Genomic DNA, 21,771 nt, shown 5'->3' with positions numbered 1-21,771 from the left:
GTAAGAGAATGATATGTATCTGCAAGAATGGCTGGTACAGGACTTCTTTTCTCATGTTTGAAAGCTAAGAAGACATCAATTGCAGCAAAGTCAATAAAGTTTTCAATGTTTGGGAATAAGACAATCCCATAAATAATGAGGGCGAGCACATCCATGAAAGCACCCCATCTCTCATTCTCTGCTAAGCTTAGCGCATATCGCTCAAGGTTAGTTCGCGAGAAACCTTCAATTCTCCCTTTCGTCTCTTTCTTGCTTGCTAGTTCTCTGACATTAGTCCCTAAGGAGATGGCAACTTTGGCTAATGAAGGATAATGTCCCATGTACATATACGGCTTTTTATTTCCTAAGCCAATACCTAGTATTTGTTCGAATTCCTCAAGTAATGGTGCCAGTTGAAAATCTTGAAAAAGGAAGGATCTCAAGGGAGGATCATAAAATTGGGCTAGGGCAGTGACAGCTCCCTCTTGTATGTCTACTTCCAATAGGTTAAGGATTTTTCCATATCGAACAACAAAAGTTCGTCGCTGACCGCCTTTTAACATGTTACTGAGAGTTCTCAAACTGCTCAAGTTAGTTTGTCTGACCTTTAACTTTAAAGTTTTCCTTAAACCTGATTCCATGACTTCTCGAAAGGTGTTCACAGCGACTTAAGTCTTTATGACTCTCCAACAACCTAGAAATGAATGCAGCATGCTATCAATGAAGTTATCTATTTTATTTTATGGGATTCTTTTTGAAATGCATGATAGGATGTAAGAGTTTATTTTTTTAAAATTTTCATGAAATGAAATGCATGATACTTGTTATGAAATAAAAAAAAAATCTTTTTTTTTTATGTTTTATGTAATTTGAAAATAGAGGTAGAATATTGCTCCTGTGATACTTAACAAGGGCATTCCTAAGTTGAAAGCTCTATAGACCCCTAATATGTGTTCCTCTCAAAAGGGTGGGACTATGGTTCTAAAACAGGTTCCTAGAGCCAATAACCCTTCTTAGGATATTAGTCACAATAATAGGTAAACTATTAGAGGTGATAATACCCTTGAAAGGATCAAACTCTAAGTGAGGCCTTCATAATAACCAAACAAGATGTTCATCAAGAAGGTTACTACTACTCAACCTCTTACTATCCTAAGTTGCACTCAAGTCCGGGCATAGGACCCCACTCATAAACGTGTGTGAAATTGTGCAAGTGAAGTGTGTGAAGGGAGCAATCCTATACTATCCAATCTACAAAACACATCACATATGATATAGAAAATAAAATTCTTCTATCCTAAAGTTCAAATTCCACAACACATATTTATATAATTCATGCATATAAGACAAACAACAAATAAGGAACATAAACAAAAAATAAAATAAAATAAAAAGTGAGATAAACATTTTAAAAAAAATTATTAATTAGTTTAACTAATTATTATAGGCTTGACTCTCAAAAATAGTCCCCAGTGGAGTCGCCATCTGTAGCAACCTCAGTCGCGACGGGACGGCAAAAAATAAATTGGAAAAGAGGAGTCGCCACCAATGTTATTTTTTACGGAAAAAACATTGGAAAAACCATAAAATAGAAAATAGTCTGCGAAAACCAAATTTTTGAGTTCGGGAGTCGATTACGTATGAGGAAGGTATTAGCACCTCACAACGTTCGTCCTAAGACGATTACCTTTAATTAATTAAACTAATTATTTATAATTTATAAAATATTTATCTCACTAAAATTATCAAATATATTTTATTTAACTAATTTAAATTATGCATTGAAAAAAAGGTTAAAATTATTATTGTTATATAAAAAGGAGGATAATATATTTTTTTATTTTTTGGCTCGACAAGATTTAGTTCTTGCTCCTACGTATCTTCATGTGTAATGAAGAATCAGAGTCACGTAGTTCTTTGTAGAAAATGTTTGTGTGTTGATATTTTTTTATTTAAATTTATTTTTGTTAAATATAGGATTCTTGAACTGTCGCAGCTCATTCATCTTAAAAATATAAAATTAACTAAGGTGTACACCAAAGTCAATTCAATGAAATTTTAATTATAATTATTGCTAGAGATTGTTATGAGGTTTTAGACGAAATTAAAGATAAATAGAGTAAAGTAGAAAGCTTAAAAGGAAATAACAGAGGATAAGAGAAAATAAGGAGGCTCGGCCTTCCATCTAAACATGATTACAATTCATAAATTAATAGGAGGCTCAGCCTTCCATTCAATGAATATTTTGGAATAATAAACTTGAAATTGATTATTAAAAATGTCTTAGATATTTAAATGGAGAGTATGACAAATAGAACTGTACACAAGAGATGATGAACGTGACTTCCACCACGGATCTCCCTCCCTTTCTCTCTATTTCCTCTTTCAGCTACTAGCCTCTGGATAAACAGAAACTTCGGGCAGAACCTCCTCCTCTCTTAGGGATCGGAACTAGGGCAGAACCTCCTCTCTCTTTCTCTCTCTCTCTCTCTCTTTCTCTTTTTTTTTTCTCTCTCTCTCCCTCTCCCCTTTTTTTCTTTCACTCCCTCCCTCTATTTATAGGAATTACAAAGTTACTATTCAGGTACTATTCACTCACGGAAATACTATTCATGAACAGTAAAAAATACTATTCATGAACAGTAAAAATACTATTCACTCACGGAAATACTATTCACACCGAAATTACTGTTCACATTTTTTTTTTTATTATTTTTTTTTTATTTTTATTTTTTTTAAAATATACCTTTTTTGCTATATATATATATATATATATTTTTTTTTAAAACAAAAATTGACATTTCCCGGACGAAATTGGGTTACTACATAGACTTTTCCACTCTATGTGAATCTTTGAAACTACACAAGTTTTCTAGAAAATTCATGTGAAATCAATCTTTGAAACCACTAAAGCTTTCTAGAAAAGATCATTTTTCCTGGTTAATCAAAACCTAAATGTTCACTCAAAAGGTCTTGATTTAGCTCCTATTGGTCTCATTTTCTGTTTCAAAGATTGCAAATTTTGTGAGAAAGAATTTATTTACCTACATATATAGAAGAAGTGAGTAATAGTTTGGCTTCTTTTTCCATTGCCATTGACTCGTAAGAGATTTTTGACACGTAACTTTTTTATATATTATTATTTATTGAATTTTCTAATACTTGTGTTATTTGTTATTTCGATTGAATAAAAAACCTAAAACTTTATAATCTTTTTATTCTAAAATTAAAAGAGCAATTAGTTGATTGAGTTGTTATTAAACCACAATACCGATATTATTTTCGATAGTTGACCACGACACTTTACGTATCTTAACAATATCCAATTTTTATTTGTTTTTAAAATAATTGAAATAAAGAATAAATTTTATATATATATATATATATATATATATATATATATATATATATATATATATATATATATATATATATATCAAGATTCATTAAAATTAAGTGTAAGTCTAAAAACTAACATAAAAATAAAAGTTTCGCCGATAGATAATATTTAAAAATCTGTGATATGATATCGATTAACATGTGAAGATAACATATGGTTCTATTGCTTTATAGGCGCAACAATTAATGTTCTAGGTGTGGTCCATTCACTATTTACGGCCAACAAAGTTACCACACATTCAAGAAAAATTAAAAGAAAAACTTATTATGCTACTTGATCAATTGAGATTGGTGTAGCATTCATTGAGAAAAAAATACCCCTTTAATTTTTTTAAGATCTAATTACCTGGTTTATTATAATCAAGATAACTAATTGATAGCATTAAATTTATCTTAAATTTATATATAACTTAAATATATTTTTAATCAATATAAAATAAGTTAATTTTATCTTAGATAGATATAAAGCAAATTTCACATTTTTCATCCCAATAAAATTGATAATCATTTTAGTTCATTATTATAACTGATACTCATTAATTACTTATATGAATAAAAGATCAAATATCATCAAATACTTAATAGTGTTTACAATATTATATTAATATATGACATTTCTATTTTTTTTTAAGATACTTAAAATAAATATTATTTATTTATCTTAAAATAAAACTAGAGATTGAAATTAATTTCATTTTTTTAGAAGGATGAAAGTTAAACAAAAATATTTTATAATCATCAAAATAAATTTTATTTATCAAGACCAAAAAAATGATTTTAAATTTTAAGAGATGAAAAATATATAATTTCTTTTAGAAAAACAAGATCAAAACTCGTCCGTTTTACATAAATTAAAAATATATTTAAATATTTATATAATATGTATTCTCAAAATCACCTCTAATATTAATAAAACTCTCATTCTATTAATTACTTACTGAATTCAGAAAAGGGACTCTACTTAAAGGTATATATATATATATATATATATATATATATATATATATATATTTGTAAAATAGTTAATAGAAGAAGCATTTTAGTCGATTGTTATAAAAGAAATCTTGATTTGTGTCTTATAAGAAAGAACTTAAGAAGAATTAGGTAATTTGAATATTAATAAAAAATTATTGAAAAAAAAGAGTAAATTGTATGATTTTTGATTCTATAAAGGAGGAAAAACTTTTGAGTTTTGAGCAGTTGGATGTTTGTGTGCTACTAGTTGATGATGATTAGAGAGGGGATGTGAAAGTCCAAGTAAAGTAATTAACGTGTTGATGTAATGCAAATGCAATGAGTGGTTGACGTGGCTATTGGGCTAAGATAGGGAAGAATCCAACACACTTTCCACAAAGAGGTTAAGTTCTAGTTTGTGAGGCCCACGTCTCCATAAATAACTGGTTCATCTAGGGTTTACGTGTCACTATTCACCACTATGTCAAGTTCACAAGCAATATGCATACATACATACCTTCATATAGAAATGGCCACAGGATAAGTGTGCTACCTACCTACCTAGAGGGTCACCCTCAACTCAATGAACATCAAAATTCCACACCTCAAATGCACCAATAATCAATCACCCAAGTTCTACACATCTCAACAAATTTTCCATACATAAATTAAGTTGTATGTGCAAAGTATGATGGGTCGTTTTTAATTTGTATTTTGTTGTAGTTTGTTGAAGGAGTATGACATTTTTACAAACACACACAATATAAGAAATAATTTATTTCATACCAAAAAAATATGATTTAAATTCTAAAGAATTTGATTAAGAAACAAGTATCATTATCATTTGTATGGATTAAATAAAGAGTTAATCACCTGTACACTGTCAGTGTAAAGTTTTTTTACACTAACAATCAATTATATTTTTTAATTGTGTCATGTCACTATAAATACATTTACTTTTAACAGTGACATGATACAATTAAAAGATATAATTAGTTGACAATGTAAAAAAAATTTATACTGACAGTGTATAAGTGATTAATTCTTAAATAAAAGGTAAACTATATATATTTTTTAAGAGTTAATCACATATACACTGTTAGTGTAAAATTTTTTACACTGATAACCAATCATATCTTTTAAATTATTTTATTTTATTTTTATTTCATCAAATAAACAAATAACATGATACTATTAAAAGATATGATTGATTGTCATTGTAAAAAAACTTTACATAGTCGTTGGTGATTTAACTTTTTTTTTTAAAGGATCAAAGTCCATAAATGAATAAAACAAAGAAGGTTACTTTATATGAACAAATAAAGGAAGAGAGACTTTAAAGAGATCAAGATGGATGAGAGTGCAAAGAGGTGAACAAGAGAATGTCATTTTCAAACTCCAACACTAGGCTGTCATTTGCGTTACAGTCTATGCATGTGATGAGTTTCAAGTGGGAGAATTGCACACTTATGTTTTATCATCTTATTTTACATTTTTTCAACTTATTCTTTTTTATACTTTTTATCACTGAACTCACTCTGTACACTTTTGCATCAATAAATCTCCTTATCTCTTACTTTTATTTCATTTAACAATAATTTTATTAGGCTTATTATTTATTAACCACAATTTTTTATCGTGGTGAATTTTTGGTTTAGGCTAAACTATTGGATGTTTAGTGATAGAAAAGTAATTATAAAGGAATAAGTTAAAATAAAATAATATGAAACTGAGAGTAAAATAGAACAGTTTTTAGATGAAAACATAACTCAACTTTTTATTAATTTGTGACTAAAATCATGTACCAAAAATGTGACCACCTCTCAATTTGAATATGAGAGAAGACTTATTACTCCTCACTTCTTAATCGAGAGTCAAGACTAGCTATAAATTACACATGTTTACTAGCTATTAAGATAAATTGTTATATGATATATAATTAAAAAAATTAATTTACGAAAAAGAATTGATCAAAATAAATTACTTATCACCTAAAAATTGTCTAAAATCATAGATACATGTAGTGCATATTTGGTAACTCTTCATTTACATGTTGTGAGAAGATGAACCCAAGCAAAAAGCATATTTTGATTATTATTGAATTCTATTCTACTGGTGCATCAGTAATACAAAGTAGTATATATTTACAAATAGTAGATAATCATCCTAGTAACAAATCTGTAACTGCCTATTTATGGTTAATGACTAACAATATTGCAATTATCTAATTATGGTTATAAAGATCAAAAAATATTGATCCTTAATACCCCTTCTCAAGTTGGGTTGTATATATCAATGAGACACAACTTGGAGACAGCTTCTGTAAAATTCCTTGGATACAAAGCTTTGGTGAAGACATCTGCTAGTTGAGATTTTGATGGCACATGAAACAAATGAATCAAGCCTTGCTGAATCTTTAATCTTGTGAGATGACAGTCCACTTCAATGTGTTTTGTTCGTTCATGAAAAGTGGGATTTTTTGCTATATAAATTGCAGACTGACTATCACAGAAAATAGAAAATGGAGTAGGAATGTTGATAGATAAGTCATGACATAAAAACAACAGCCATTGGAGCTCACAAGTAACAGAGGCCAAGGCTCTATACTCAGCCTCAGAAGAGGATCTAGAAACAGTGGATTGTTTCTTAGATTTCCAAGAGATTAAGGCTGAACCATAAAATATGCAAAAACCAGTAACAGAGCGTCTAGTATTGGGACAAGAAGCCCAGTCAGAATCAGAGAAGGCTTGAAGACGATGCTCAGTTTGAGAAGGATAAAATAGACCAAGTGCTGGAGAAGACTTCAGATATCTTAGAATGCGAAGAGCAGCCTGGAAGTGAGTGGCCCTTGGAGAGTCAACAAACTGACTTAGTTGCTGGACAGCAAAACTAATATCAGGTCTAGTATTTGTTAAATAAAGAAGGCGACCAATAAGCCTTCAAAAAATAGTAGGATCATCCAAAGGAAGACCTTCAGAAGCATAAAGCTTAACAGAAGCATCAATAGGAGTGCTCACAGGTTTGCAATCTGTTAAACCATGTTCAGAGAGAAGCTCCAAACAATATTTTCGTTGATTAAGGATAAGACCAGATTGAGATCGAGCAATTTCAAGACCTAAAAAGAATTTGAGAGGACCGAGATCCTTGATGTGAAATTGAGCATGCAAATATGCTTTGACAGCAGAAATTTCAGCCATATCATTACCAGTTAATACCACATCATCAACATAAACCAGAAGAGCTATGATAGAAGAATGAGACTTTTTGATAAAAAGGGAGTGATCTGTGGAGCTCTGAATGAAATTAAGGGAAATAAGAGCCTCAGTTAATTTTTGGTTCCACTGTCTGCTGGCTTGTTTAAGGCCGTAGAGAGATTTGTGTAGCTTACAAACAAGGCGTGGATGGGAAAGCTTGAAACCTGGTGGAGGCTTCATATATACTTCCTCAAAGAGATCTCCATGCAAAAAGGCATTGTCAACATCTAATTGGTGAAGAAACCAATTATGAGCAGCTGCTAAAGAAAGTAGAAATCGAACAGTACTAAGCTTGACCACAGGAGAAAAAGTCTCAAAATAGTCCACCCCTTCTGTTTGAGTGAATCCCTTAGCCACTAACCTGGCCTTATAACGTTCCACACTGCCATCAACCTTATATTTGACACGGTAAACCCATTTACAACCCACAGGGCGCTTTCCTTCAGGAAGTCTAACTAGTGACCAAGTTTGATTCTTCTCCAGAGCTTGAAGTTCTGCTTCCATGGCTCTTCTCCAACATTCCTCTGAGTTGGCTTCCTTAAAAGAAGTAGGCTCATGTTGTGCAGAAATAGAAAGACAAAAAGAAGTGTGACAAGGAGAACAATTATTATAAGTAACAAAAGAAGATAGGGGATAAAGACAGTTAGATGCAGCCGAAGAAGAAGCAAGATTTTCACAGTAATATTCTTGTAAATATCTTGGGGGTTTTCTAATTCTGGTTGAGACCCTAGTCTGAGGCATAACGACTTGACTTGCATCATTAGTTGTGTTTGAAGAGGGTAATTCAGGTGTAGATAAAGTAGCAGTTGGAATAGGACAAGTGTTTATAGGAGAAAAAGGAGGTCTATCTGTAGAAATAGTTGTCTCAGAAGAAGGTAAAGGTGTGTCAAGTGGTATGGAAGGAGACCCATGTGAAAAAGTAGTTGTTGGAAAAGGATCAGAATAAATAGTGGTGTCATTGTCTTTGACAACATCTAATAAGAGAGAATCAGAGGCTGACATAGAAGGAACATGTGCAGAATAAGGAAATATTTTTTCATAAAATAGCACATCTCTGGATATTAAAAAAGATTTATTATGTAAATTGAAAAGAAGAAAACCTTTAGTACCATTTTTGTAGCCCAGAAAAATGCATTTAGATGCACGGCGATCAAGTTTGGTTCTCTTGGAAGACAAGGTGGTTGCAAAAGCCAAGCAACCAAAGACCTTGAGCTCAGTGAGATCAGGTTTGCAATTATAAATCATCTCAAAGGGTGATTTTTGGGATAATAAGGGAGTTGGCAATCGATTAATAATGTGAGTAGCTTGTTTAACAGCAAATGACCAAAATTGTTTTGGAAGTTTAGCTTGAAAAAGTAACGCACGACATACATTTAGAATGTGTTGATGCTTACGTTCAACAATTCCATTTTGTTGTGGGCGTTCAACACATGAAGTTTCATGTAAAATACCTTTATTTTGAAAAAAATCATGAAGATAAAATTCTTTGCCATTGTCAGAACGCAACCGTTTTAAATGAACATCAAACTGTTTTTCAATTAGAGTAATAAAAGAGGGAAGTATGGCTTTTACTTCAGATTTAGTTTTTAATAAATGAGTCCAAGTGAAACGACTGTAATCATCAACAACAGTTAAAAAATATTTGTATCCTTGAAAAGAGCTAACATTTAAAGGACCCCAGATATCAACATGTATTAGTTCAAAAAATCTAGAAGATGTAGTATGACTGTTTGAAAAGGATAAATTCTTTTGTTTAGAGTAATGACAGACATCACAAACTTCAAATTTATGAAAAGGAATTGCAGAATTTTGAGAACAGATTTGTTGCATTACTTTGTTGGGAACATGACCAAGCTTGGAATGCCACAACATAGAATCATTCAACGTATTATTATTAATAGCATTTTTGTACAATGTGTCATGAACAGTGTTATTAATAGTGGAAAAACATTGATTGAAAAAAGGATGGATATCAAGTAAAGTAGATGCAGTCAAGTCATGTTCAACAGAGTTCAAAAGATAAAAGAGGCCTTGCTTCTTCTTAGCTACACCAATCGTCTTCGACGTGGATTTCTGCACAATGTGACAATTGGTGTCGCAAAAGAGTATCAGACAATCAGAAGAAGTAAGCCTGGGAATAGAAATTAAATGCATTGCAAAATGAGGTACATAAAATGTATTGGGCAAAACCAAGTCACCTAATCTAACAGTACCAGATAATTTTGCTAAAACCGTGGTGTGATTAGGAAGAGAAATAGAGATAGGTTTAATAGGATTAAGAGAATCAAATAGGTGTTGAGAAGGACAGATGTGGTCAGTAGCACCACTATCAAGCACCCATAAAGAAGAAGAAAAGGGTGTACCTGGTGAGGAATTTTTAGGATTTTGTTGAACATGATTCACAGAGTGAGGAACATCCTTATTTTGTTGAATGAGAGCCAAAAAAGCATGATATTGCTCTTTTGAAAGAGTAAACTGAGTTTGATTAGAACTTTCTTCTGGAGTAGCAGACCGAGAGGCTGTATCTGAATCAACCGTAGTCAAATTGGCAAAAGCCTTTGAAGTGGAGTTGCTTTTGTCTCTGTTTCTATACCCAGCAGGATATCCATAAATTTCAAAACAAGAATCAATTGTGTGATTGGTCTTCTTGCATTTTGCACAAAAGCGATTACCCCTGCCATTGCCTCTACCAAAACGACCACCACCACGATTATTTGAAGAACCACCACGCTCAAAGGAAGAAGGTTTCATAGAAGCATCAGTTAATGCAGCAAATGATGTAGAGTCAGTAGAGGGGGAGAGTAAGGAAGTTCCACCAATTTCGCGTTCATGCTGTTGAATTAGAGAAAAAGTCTTGGTAATGGAGGGCATAGGATCCATCATTAAGATGTTGGACCGAACCTGAGAGTACTCCTCATTGAGACCACGCAAAAATTTAATCACACAATCATCTTCACGTTCCTTTTTGATTTTCAACAAGATACCACAGGAACATGGATTATCACAAGAACAGATCAAGACAGAGCGATATTGCTCGAGTTGCTTCCAAAGAGTCTTTAAATGAGTGTAGTATTGAGAAACGGTGGAATCACCTTGTTTACACTCGTGAACAGAAGCTTGAAGATCGGAGATGCGAAACTTATCACCATGAGAGAAACGCTCACATAGGTCCTTCCAAATCTCCGCTGCAGTATCCATGTAAAGAACGGATTGGGCAATAGAAGGTGTCATAGATCGAATCAGCCAAGACATGACAGTTTTGTTGCAGCGCCGCCACGTACTGCGAAGAGGATCGGAGGTTGGAGGAGAAGGAAGCGAACCATCGATGAACTGCTCCTTGTTCTTTGATTCGAGTGCGGTAAGCATATTCCGCGACCAGGCATGAAAATTATGTTCTGTTAGAAGAGGCGTAACAAGAACAAGAGAGGGATTCTCATTAGAATGAAGAAACAAAGGATTTGATGGATTCACTAGATGATCGGCAAGGGCAGGTGGAGTTGAATTGGAATTTGGGGTTGCCATGGTTGAATCAAAGTCAAGAGACACAATGAATTTCTGAAAGGGGATCTTTGAAAACCTAGGGTTCTTGGACGAATTTCTCACCGCACCATGTGAGAAGATGAACCCAAGCAAAAAGCATATTTTGATTATTATTGAATTCTATTCTACTGGTGCATCAGTAATACAAAGTAGTATATATTTACAAATAGTAGATAATCATCCTAGTAACAAATCTGTAACTGCCTATTTATGGTTAATGACTAACAATATTGCAATTATCTAATTATGGTTATAAAGATCAAAAAATATTGATCCTTAATACATGTTGACGTGAATCAACAAAAAAACAACTTGTACTTGCTTCTTTATCAATTTCTCCTTTTTGATGTGGTTTTAAAGATCAATATGGAACAATGACACAAAGTCAAACATGCCCGTAGTCTTTTAGAATCATATAATATTTTATTTTCGAGTTTGAGGATAGTATTTATTTTCGAGTTTGAGAGTAGATAAGTGGTAGGTGAGTAATGAAGGATGAGATTTTGAAATTGGAAATTAAGTACACTTAGCTGGTGTATGATCATATTAAGGCTGCTATGAAGTTGTTGTGCTTTACTACTTTGTTACTTATTAGAGAAGGATGAACACACATTTTAAATAGTTTTTGTTTTATTTTTGAAGTAAGTAATTGTATTTCTTCCTCTTCCTCGTGTTCACTTCATGCATTTTGATGGGTAATTTATCCGATGGATGGTTGATACTAAAGTGATAGTTTATCAGTTAACTATTAACTCTTTATTTTCTTTACAATTTTAGTTTTGCTGAAATCATAGAACATTTGTCCAATAATTGTTTTAATTTTAACTGTTGTCTTGTTCTTTTGTGTTTTAAAGGTCTCATCCATGTACGAGTTTACAGAGATTGAAATGAATTGATGCAACATATGGTTGGTGGCTTTGTGTGCCATGATATATCTAGTAAAGTTGTGAAATGTTAAATACTTTAATTTCTTGCAAAAATTACATGTTATTGCCACTCCCCTTTCGTATTATTATTGAGGGGATACCAATATAATTCAATACATTATAAGGTAAAAAGGATGTTCTCCTATATTCTTTTGTTGTACTACCCCCTTAAATTTAAATTGAGGTAGTGTCTAAATAATATATATATATATATATATATATATATATATATATATAACATTAATATAACTTTTATCAATTATTATACTATTAGATAACTTTGTGAATTTTGTTTGTTTAATTTATAATTTCATATTACTTTGTATGTTTATATTATTTTTTGAACAATAATTTATAGATAATCAAAGTTTTCATATTTTAATATATTTTGAAATATACATATTATATCAATTTTGATTTATAAAAATGAGATATCAAATCATTTTAAATTAATATAATTTTTTGTATATATAATTTAAGAATAAGAATTTTCAATCTAACGGTAAATTTTGAAAAATATTTCATTTAATATAAAATTATTGAATGGTGTAATAGTTAGTAAAAATTACACTAATATCATTTGAACCCTCCTCATATTATATATATATATATATATATATATATATATATATATATATATATATATATATATTAAATTGAGAATCTCTACACATCATAAATGTCTTTTTTTTTATTTTAAATATTGTTTATTTTTGATTTATTTTATGATGATTGAAATCTTTATGCAAGTTACAGTACTTGCGTGAGAATATGCTAGGTAGCTCAAATTTGGTTTTAGACGAAAATTGTAATATATCATCATCTCGTCTTTTCACTAAACTATCGTTTTTCTTAATGAAGATTGTTTAAACTAGCCCAATAACAACAAGTTGTCCGAAGTATTAAAATATAAAGGTTCATGATATATACACCTCCTTTTTTTTATAACTACACCTCTTTTTAAAAAAAATTAAAAATTTAAAATATTTTTAATTTTTTGTTTTAAATTTTTTAATTTTACATTCACAATATTTAATTTAGTACTTTTTTTCACACATCTTTCCTCCTTTTTTTAATTTTTACATTTACCCCCTTATTTTTCTTTCACCCCATCTATTTTGGTAACATGTGAAAATTGAAAGAGAAAAAAATAAGTGTGTGAATAAGAAGAAGAAAGTAGCAAATTGAAAGTTGAAAATGTAAAATTAAATCTTTTTTAAAAAATTATAATATTTTATAATTTTTTTAAAAGGAAGTGTACTTATAAAAAAAAGGAGGTGTATATATCATGAGCCAAATATAAAACGAAAATGACAGATGATAAACACACCTCCACTTTCGTATAAACACACCTCCTTTTTAAAAAAAAATATATAAAATATCTAAATTACCCTTAAGAATGAAAATTTTAAATTTACGCTCCCTTTCCGTACTTCGTTCCCGCACCCCCTTCCCCTCACCACACACCCCCCTTCCCCGCAATATATAATAAATAAGAGCAGCAACCCGCCGGAGGGCTGCCGCAGCCACAGACACCCCAATTCTCTCCCCTCCAATCCTCTCCGACCGCGCCTTCTGTGCCAAGGCTCTCAATTCCTGCTCCATCCTCTCCTTCTCCTTCAACATCATCTCCTTCTGAACCTTAGACCTCATTGCCACCGCCTCCCTCGCCTTCTGCTCCGCCACATACAAAGACTCCGACAATTTCGCGAAGTTGTCGTTAATTTGAACATCCTGAAGGCCTCTCCCATCAGCAGCAAGCCTCTTATCAAGAGGAATAGTGTAACCCTTCAGATTCTTCCAATTCGAAATACACGGAGGAATCTTCCAATCTTGCTGGTCCTTCACCGTCACCGGCCGCGCCGGAGAGTGCATCACCGGCACTGGCGGCGACCCCGAGGCCTTCGAAACACGCTTATGCTTGAACTTCGGAGGCTCCAGAGGATCCACCGACATCTCCACCATCCTGATAACCCTCTCCTTCGCGCAGGAATTGAACGCCGCAGATTGCTGCGAGGGTTTGTATTTGATATACTTGGGGTGCGGGTGCAGAGAAAGGTGTAAATTTAATAATTTTTTTTAAGAGTAATTTAGGTATTTTATATATATTTTTTTTAAAAAGATTTGTGTTTATATGAGAGTGGAGGTGTGTTTATCTTCTGCCAACGAAAATAGACAACCATTGGGGCTCGATTGCAGGCTTGCAGCCCAAGTGGCTAGTGGAATAATGGGTTTGTAAACCCAATATCAATAAAATAAAAGTAATGCAGGCTGAATAGCCCTGTCCTTACCCACCCCCTCGTACCATCCATCCTTTGACCCACCTTTGATCAACATATATTTATATATGACTAGTTTAAAATAAATAAAAATAAAAAAAACTTAGCTTTGTTTTTTTCGTGTTAAAAAAATTGAGAAAATCATCCAATATATTTTTAATTAATTTACTTATATATTTTGGGCTTAAATAAGATTTTTCTTTATAAAATGAATAAGTTTTAATTTTGACTTTGAAAAAAATATTATAGTTAATTTTTACGTCTTTAAAATACGAAATCATTATTTTTATTATCTGATTGCATGACACTCATTAGCAACTTATTATTTGCTAGATGGTTGAGTGACCATCTTTGAAAATGCCTATTAGTGTTTGTGATACCACATTTGATGATTCGAATATATAATACCTAAAAAAGATTGAAATTATTAAAATAAATGTTATTTATATATTTTCAAATAAATATTAGGATTTAAAAAAAGTTTCGGATTTAAAAGTTATTGAAATAAAATAAAGTATACATATATTTTATGAGATTAAAAAAAACACCCATTTTAAATTTGTAAGACTAAAAAGTGGTGATTTCAAAATTTAGAGGCTGAGCTAAATTAATAAATAAAAATTGAAACAAAATTTAAAATTCAAATCCATAACTTTAAGGCAAAAAATTATTGAAGTGAATTTTCAATCACAATATTTAAAATTCGTATTTGATATCTTATTTAAGAATTAAGAATCAAAACATCTTACAACTTGAACTAGTATTACAGGTAAAAACTTCTACTTTAAAATTTTGGTTGCAATCACTACTGAATTTTCACCTAAAAAGAGATTAATCTTTAAATTTTTTTCACACTCGAATTTTTAAATTCTTTTTCATCATCATTTTTTTTCACATCACATCATTTTTTAACATTCATTCCTAAAAAAATCATTTTAAATATCAAATAATATTTTACTACAAACTATTTTAACTTTTCATAATTAATTCAATCAAAGAATAAATCAAACGGAACCCTACATATGCTTTGCACTTTACATTTGAATCGAGTGCATGTTAGTTAATGGAATGTGTATATGGGATCGACATGATGGCAATTAGTACTTACGTGGGAAGAGAGAGAAAGAGGCAAAGTAGGAAAAGTTCCATGAAGGTTAGCTTTGAAGTTTTATACATTTCACAACAGCATGCATGCGACGCAATCAAATTTTATCATCTTTTTAATCGTGGAAACAAACGTTAACTTCAAACAACGTCCTTTACCAACTGTTCAAAGGGATAATTAAGTTTCTTTGACCTTTTTTCTCAGGGTGATCATGATTATGTTCATTTTAAATAATAATACTACATTGTTTTGATAATATCATTTTATCTTGTTCGTTTTTAACATATTTTTTGTGCATGAGACTGATATATATTAAACCTTTTCTCACGGACTAATTCAATTTGAGAAAGCAATTTCTAACGTCCCAAATTTTCTAAATAAATTAATAAAAGTTTTTAGTTAATTAAATGATTTTTTAAGAAATAATGCAGCTATTTATTTAATTATATTTGTATTTTAATTAATTTTATAATTAAGTGTACTAAGAAATATATGATTTAGATTGAAGGTAATTTAATTATATTATATTTAAAAAGAAAATAGGGATAATAGCAGTTTTATAAATTAGGGTTAAGAGTGTTGTAGGATTACACTTTGTACTTTGAAGAAATTGAAGAACTGTTAGAATATATGAAAGGTAACCACTGTGGAGGCTTACGATTGTTTGCAATTTCTCATCAAGGTGAGGGAGAGTAAGTAGTCTCATTCTAGAGTGTGAAATATCTGTGTAGCATGAAATTGACTTTTAATCTCTTCTTTATACTTGTATGTTGTAAGAGAAAAATCTCAATTTTGTTGTGAGATCTGTGAATTTGTGTTTCATGTTCTTCTTATATGTTGTACTCCTAATGAATGATAATAATATGTATTTGATTTTGTGTTAATTAACGTAATCATGAATCTTTGAGTGTCTATGGTTCTCGTGAAAACATAATGATAGAGTAAACTAAATTAATAGGTAATAATTAATCTTTATGAGAATGCACGTAATTGTTGGTTTATTAACATATGGGTATACTTTTAGAATGTGTTCACAATTGTGCATATATTGTCCGATTTTGCTTCTCTATATTTGAGACGATTCTTATTTGACACTAAGTGCCATGAAGGACTGTTGGGCACGAGAGTGGAAGAGAGCATATAGGCTACTCTTTATGTCACTTACGTCGAGCATGAGAGCTTCAAGGGCTCCTATGTACATTTTCATTGAGTGTATGTGTAGTCATGTCGAGCTTGTTTCTTACAAAGAGTGACGTGAGCTCTTTGTTTGGATTATGTTGGGTGCAAGGTACCCCACATGGGATGCTACCCTACATGTGTTCAATTGTTGATTTTAATATATATATATATATATATATATATATATATATTTGTGTTTGGGTATGTATAGTAATTTGCATGATTTATGCTAATTAATTAAGTACGGTACATTAATTTATTATCGAATTGATGTAATGATGGTGATTGTAACTTGAGCTTATCTTGATGGTCATTTATGGTGATGTATGATGTGTTATGTGTAGATCATGTGATGGTCATGCATTGTAAAATCTTAAGTCGAGACATAGTCAGGATAAAAGTCTGGGTATGATTGCCTAATTGGGATATGATTTGCATGTGTAACATGAACATGTAACAATGAATATATGTGGTATGAATATGCATTGGATCTTGTGTGACATGCATTATTTGCATAAGTTATTTTAGTGACGGGTACGATAAGAAATACATTGTACGTCAGTAAAGGTTTGTAAAAGCTTAAAGATTCATATGACCTTGAGGATATACCTAGTTAGCCCCAATTCTACCTATTTATGTGTGTGGGGTGTAATTTGTGTGACACCGTTATCTAACACGTCCTAGTGTATATTCTCCTAATATAGAGTACAATAATATTGTGAAATGACATATTTTTCTAGACTACTCTATGTGTGTATTTAGACAAATGTATAAGGTTGAAGTGTTTTGCAGGCGTCACATACATACTTTACAACGAAGTTTGTGTCCATTGCATTGCATGCATTCATGTGTAATTGTTTGCTAAACTATTTCGTGATTTTGATGATTGAATATATTGTGTTTATATATGACTTGTTATATCTTGTTATTTAGGGTTTGACTATCTGATTATATTTTACACCGGTAGTTAGAATAAGATATTTTCCACTTGCTTTTTTTGTTGTTGGTGCTTTTGTATATGTGTTGCAGGTGAAGATCATCATGTTGAGGACGAGGTTGGAGATGAAGCTTAGGTCTTGTACTGAGTGTTGTACTTTAATAAGATGTGACATATCAATGTTTAGTTAAAACTTTAATTTTGTTATGTTTAAGACTTCATGTTAGTTTTCTTGTGTAATCACTTTATTAAGCATTTATTTTAGTATTTCTCGGGATTAAGTGTTTTTATATGATATCTCTATTTAACCGGATTTGTAAACTTTAGTTATTTAGTAATGTTGTTTTTAAACTTTTCTCTATCTTCATTAATTTACATGCTCATATTAGTGTGTAGAATAAAAGGTGTCATACCCTTCCATTAAGTTTCTTATTTTAATTATTTATTTATGAGAATTTAAAAAATGACTAGACATAAATTTCATATTTTATTGGTGTAAAACATGTTATCTAATTACAAGCATCTATTGACGTAAAACTATGTGCAGGTCGTTATTATCATCGTTATATTAATGGGTATATATTTGACTAAAACTAGCATACAAAGTTTTGAATCTTTTGATACTGTTACCCCGTCATTACTTTCACTCATACGATATTAATGTTTAACAAATAGATATTATTAAACCAAAATATGATGTTTTAAAATGTTTCGCAGAAAAATCTTATATAAAATAACTGACACGCGGTAATTAATTAACTTATTATATATAGCACGATCAAATTACTTATGTTGGATCACGACCTCCTGCAGATTGTGGTTCATTTTTAAATGTACATGCATGATTTCAACGTGCAAAATGTTAATTCATATATTAATTTTTAAATTAAAATTTAACAAAATGTGGATTATTACAAATTTTAATCGAAAACTAGTATAGCTTATACGAGAAAATTAGTGATTAATATTTTAATTATATATATATATAGAGAGAGAGAAAAGAAGGGGAGAGGGGAAAAGAGAGACAAGATCCAATTACTTCAAAAGTAAATTTTAGTAGATTTACATTATTTAATAATTTATATTTTATGTCAAATTTTAATAATTTAACTATTAAATTAAAAAAAAATTAATATACAGATCAAATCTACAATTTTAAAAATTATTTGATACTCTGTTTTATTAATTCAAATCAACAGATAAAATACTTTTAATGATTATCTGTCATATTGGTAGACTTACATTACTTAATAACTTATATTCTATGCCAAATTTCAATTATCCAACTATTAAATTAAAAAAATTTAATACATAAATCAAATATGTAATTTTTTAAAAATTTTAAAAATTATTTGATACTCCATTTTATTAATTCAAATTAATGGATAAAATATTTTTAATGATTATCCGTCAATTTGAATTAATGAAACGGAGTATCAAATAATTTTTAAATTTTAAAAAAATTTACAAATTTGATCTATGCATTAAAAACTTCTAATTCAACGGTTGAATCGTTGAAATTTGATATAGAACATAAATTATTAAAGAATCTACTTACTCTAAGAGTAAATTTACCTAAACCAAAGCAGGGAATCTTAGCTGCAACTGGTCGTTGCATAATAGACTGGAAAATGGAATTATTTTTGTAGAACAGGAAATAAAAATAGTATATATAAAAAGTAAAATAAAATAAAATATTTTTAATTATAGTGATCAAAAGATAAAGTTTATGAAATTGTAAAGACCAAAAGAATAATAAATTTTATTTTTAAATAAGAGGCAAAATTGAAAAATTAGGAATAGGTTAAATCCTCTAATAAAAGTGTATCAATAAAACAATGATATATAGCTAATAACTATCAACACTCTCTATTCAAGTGAGTTTGAGCTATCATATTCACATGATGGTGTTTGAAAATCAAAATTAGAATTCCTTCTGATCTATAATTCAATTGAATTTTTGAAGTTTCCTGAAGAAGAGCCTAACCATTAGAAATAACTTGCATAAAAATTTTCTATTTAACTTAATATTTGCTGAGATGCAAACATTGGTATTTTTTTAATTAATTTTTATATCCATTTATATTAATTGACCAATGAATGCAATATTATTTTTTATGCAAGTGCACGAGTAGAACCATAAAGTATCTAAGAGCACCTCCAGCGGGAGGTGCCTGTTCCGTGTCTTAATTGTAAGCAACGGTGCTTACAAGAAATCCCCGTTGGAGTAAAGCTACGTGGCAGCGTTCGTTCTTAAATTTTTCTCTTTGTTGCTTGCAGAAGCAACGGTTCTTATCCCTGACAAATTGAAAATGAAGAGATTTGATTGGATGAGGGTCATCCACGCTGAAACGGTTTTGCAAAAAAAAAAAACTGATAAAACCTCCCTCACCTGTTATTGTTCTTGGTCGACTCCCTCCGTTGGCCATGTTCTCAGAGTGCATGCATGTCTGGAAAACTCCGCCGCGCGAAACCCCCTGACCGGAACCCCTCTGCCGTGCGGAAACCCCCCACCGAACCCCCTCAGTTGTGCGCGCAACCCCTGACCGACCCCGTCAGCCGCGAGCAAAACCTCCGACTGGACCCCTTAGCCGCGCACGGAACCCCCTGACCGACCGGACCTCCCAACAGCGTGCGCGAAACCCCGACCAGACCCCTCAGCCGCGCGCAACCCCCGACCAGAAACCCCAGCCGCGCGCGCGGAAACCCCAACCGAACCCCTCAGTCGCGCGTGCGCTCCCCCGATCAGCCCCCAGCCACCAGCCACGGCCAACACCCACCAGCCACCAGCCACCAACCACAAGAGAGAATGAGAGACGAGAGAGAGATTGAGAGAGAAAAAAGAGAGCTGAAAGAGAAAGAGGGAACGAGAGACGTTTATTTTTTATTTTTATATCTTATTTTCTGTTTTTATTTTTTACATTTTATTTTCTATTTTTATTTTTTATATTTTATAATAAAAAAATACATTTCATAAAATTTTATTAAAAAATAATTAAATCAAACACATTTTCAGTATTTTTATTTTCTAAATAGAAAACAAGAACTCAAACTAAACTAGTTTTCTAAATCTAAAAATTCAAAAATAAAAAATATTTTTAAAGATAAAAATAAAAAATATTTTTAAAGATAAAAATAAAAATATTTTCTCAAATAAAATAGTTTTTAAATTTTTTATTGTAGGATATACTAAGCTATTTCTTTTTATTATTATAATTTTTTTATTATATAATTTTTTTATTATATAATTTTTTATTTGTTATTTATATATATATATATATATTATTCATAATAATTAATTTTTAAAAAATTTATAATAAAATATAATGTGAAGTGTCAAAAAGTGTAGTATGAGTTGTAAAAAAGTAGGAGTGCTTATAAGAAACTTCTATTGGAGTAAAAATTGTAAAAATATAATGAGTTGCTTAAAAGTGACGTGGCACAGTAGGACCCATTTAAAATGGTTGGGAGTTGCTTATAAGCAACTCCCATTGTAGATGCTCTAATGAGACTACAAAAATAATATACCGATTTTGACCCCTAATTTGGACATTGTCACACAAATTGGATAGAAGTCAATCATAAATAAATCGAGTAAAAAATTATTTTCTCTTAGATATAAGCAAGAGTAGATCTTGCACTCCACTGGCTAGAGAACACCCATTGAAAAGATTATCTAAACTCTTAACCAGTCCACAACATCTTAAACAAGATGGTTTAGTAGACAAATGTCTAACACAATGAATCTCATTAATAAGCAGAGCATTAACATAAACTTTCCATAACATAACTTGAATCCTCTCAAAACCATGCCACCCCCACACAACCATAAGTAAAAGGTCCTTCACCATCAGCATACTATAAATAATGCAAGCATAAGCAGATGACATAGAAAAAACACCATCATTTGACCCCTTCCAAGAAACAATATATGAAACCCTCAAATCATTAGGGAGAGGAACCACTCTAATATAATCCAAAGTAGAATTATGCAGATAGCTAAATTCCAATCCCCCATAACATCAATGAAGTCCTTGACCAACTTAAACAATAATTCTTGAGGTACACTCCTTGTAACTTTATAAACCAATTTTCCTTCCCATAAAGCTTCCTTCTGTGTGCACAATTCCTAACCACATTTCATTGTAACAACTTTGGGTTTAAATAAAACCTTCCACACAACATATGTATCCTTTGGTGATTAGCAATGTCCCCCCAA

General features: G+C 31.0%; 2 protein-coding genes and 1 long non-coding RNA gene across 3 annotated transcripts; all 3 read right to left on the bottom strand.

The window, feature by feature from the left end:
* Positions 1 to 9,321: 9,321 nt before the first annotated feature.
* LOC145958182 (uncharacterized) lies at positions 9,322 to 11,289 on the bottom strand. The gene is made up of 2 exons (XM_083074794.1): positions 9,950 to 11,289; positions 9,322 to 9,659 (listed from the first exon to the last, which is right to left on the bottom strand). The coding sequence occupies exons 1-2, from the start codon at positions 11,106 to 11,108 to the stop codon at positions 9,628 to 9,630; spliced, it is 1,191 nt and encodes a 396-aa protein (XP_082930920.1). The 5' UTR covers positions 11,109 to 11,289; the 3' UTR covers positions 9,322 to 9,627.
* A 14-nt stretch (positions 11,290 to 11,303) lies between these two features.
* LOC145958357 (SNW/SKI-interacting protein-like) lies at positions 11,304 to 14,017 on the bottom strand. Its single transcript, XM_083075335.1, has 2 exons — positions 13,559 to 14,017; positions 11,304 to 11,330 (listed from the first exon to the last, which is right to left on the bottom strand). The coding sequence occupies exons 1-2, from the start codon at positions 14,015 to 14,017 to the stop codon at positions 11,304 to 11,306; spliced, it is 486 nt and encodes a 161-aa protein (XP_082931461.1).
* Positions 14,018 to 19,773: 5,756 nt separating this feature from the next.
* On the bottom strand, positions 19,774 to 20,582 carry LOC114915244 (uncharacterized). Its single transcript, XR_003803188.2, has 2 exons — positions 19,945 to 20,582; positions 19,774 to 19,850 (listed from the first exon to the last, which is right to left on the bottom strand). It is a non-coding gene; the product is annotated as an uncharacterized LOC114915244 (long non-coding RNA).
* Between the last annotated feature and the right edge of the window lie 1,189 nt (positions 20,583 to 21,771).

The sequence above is a fragment of the Cajanus cajan genome, chromosome 1 (genome assembly GCF_000230855.2).
Source record: "Cajanus cajan strain Asha chromosome 1, NIPB_CcT2T_4, whole genome shotgun sequence".
Taxonomy (NCBI): domain Eukaryota; kingdom Viridiplantae; phylum Streptophyta; class Magnoliopsida; order Fabales; family Fabaceae; genus Cajanus; species Cajanus cajan.
The sequence above is the reverse complement of the archived record's forward strand: the minus strand, read 5'-3'. Positions and strand labels throughout refer to the sequence as shown.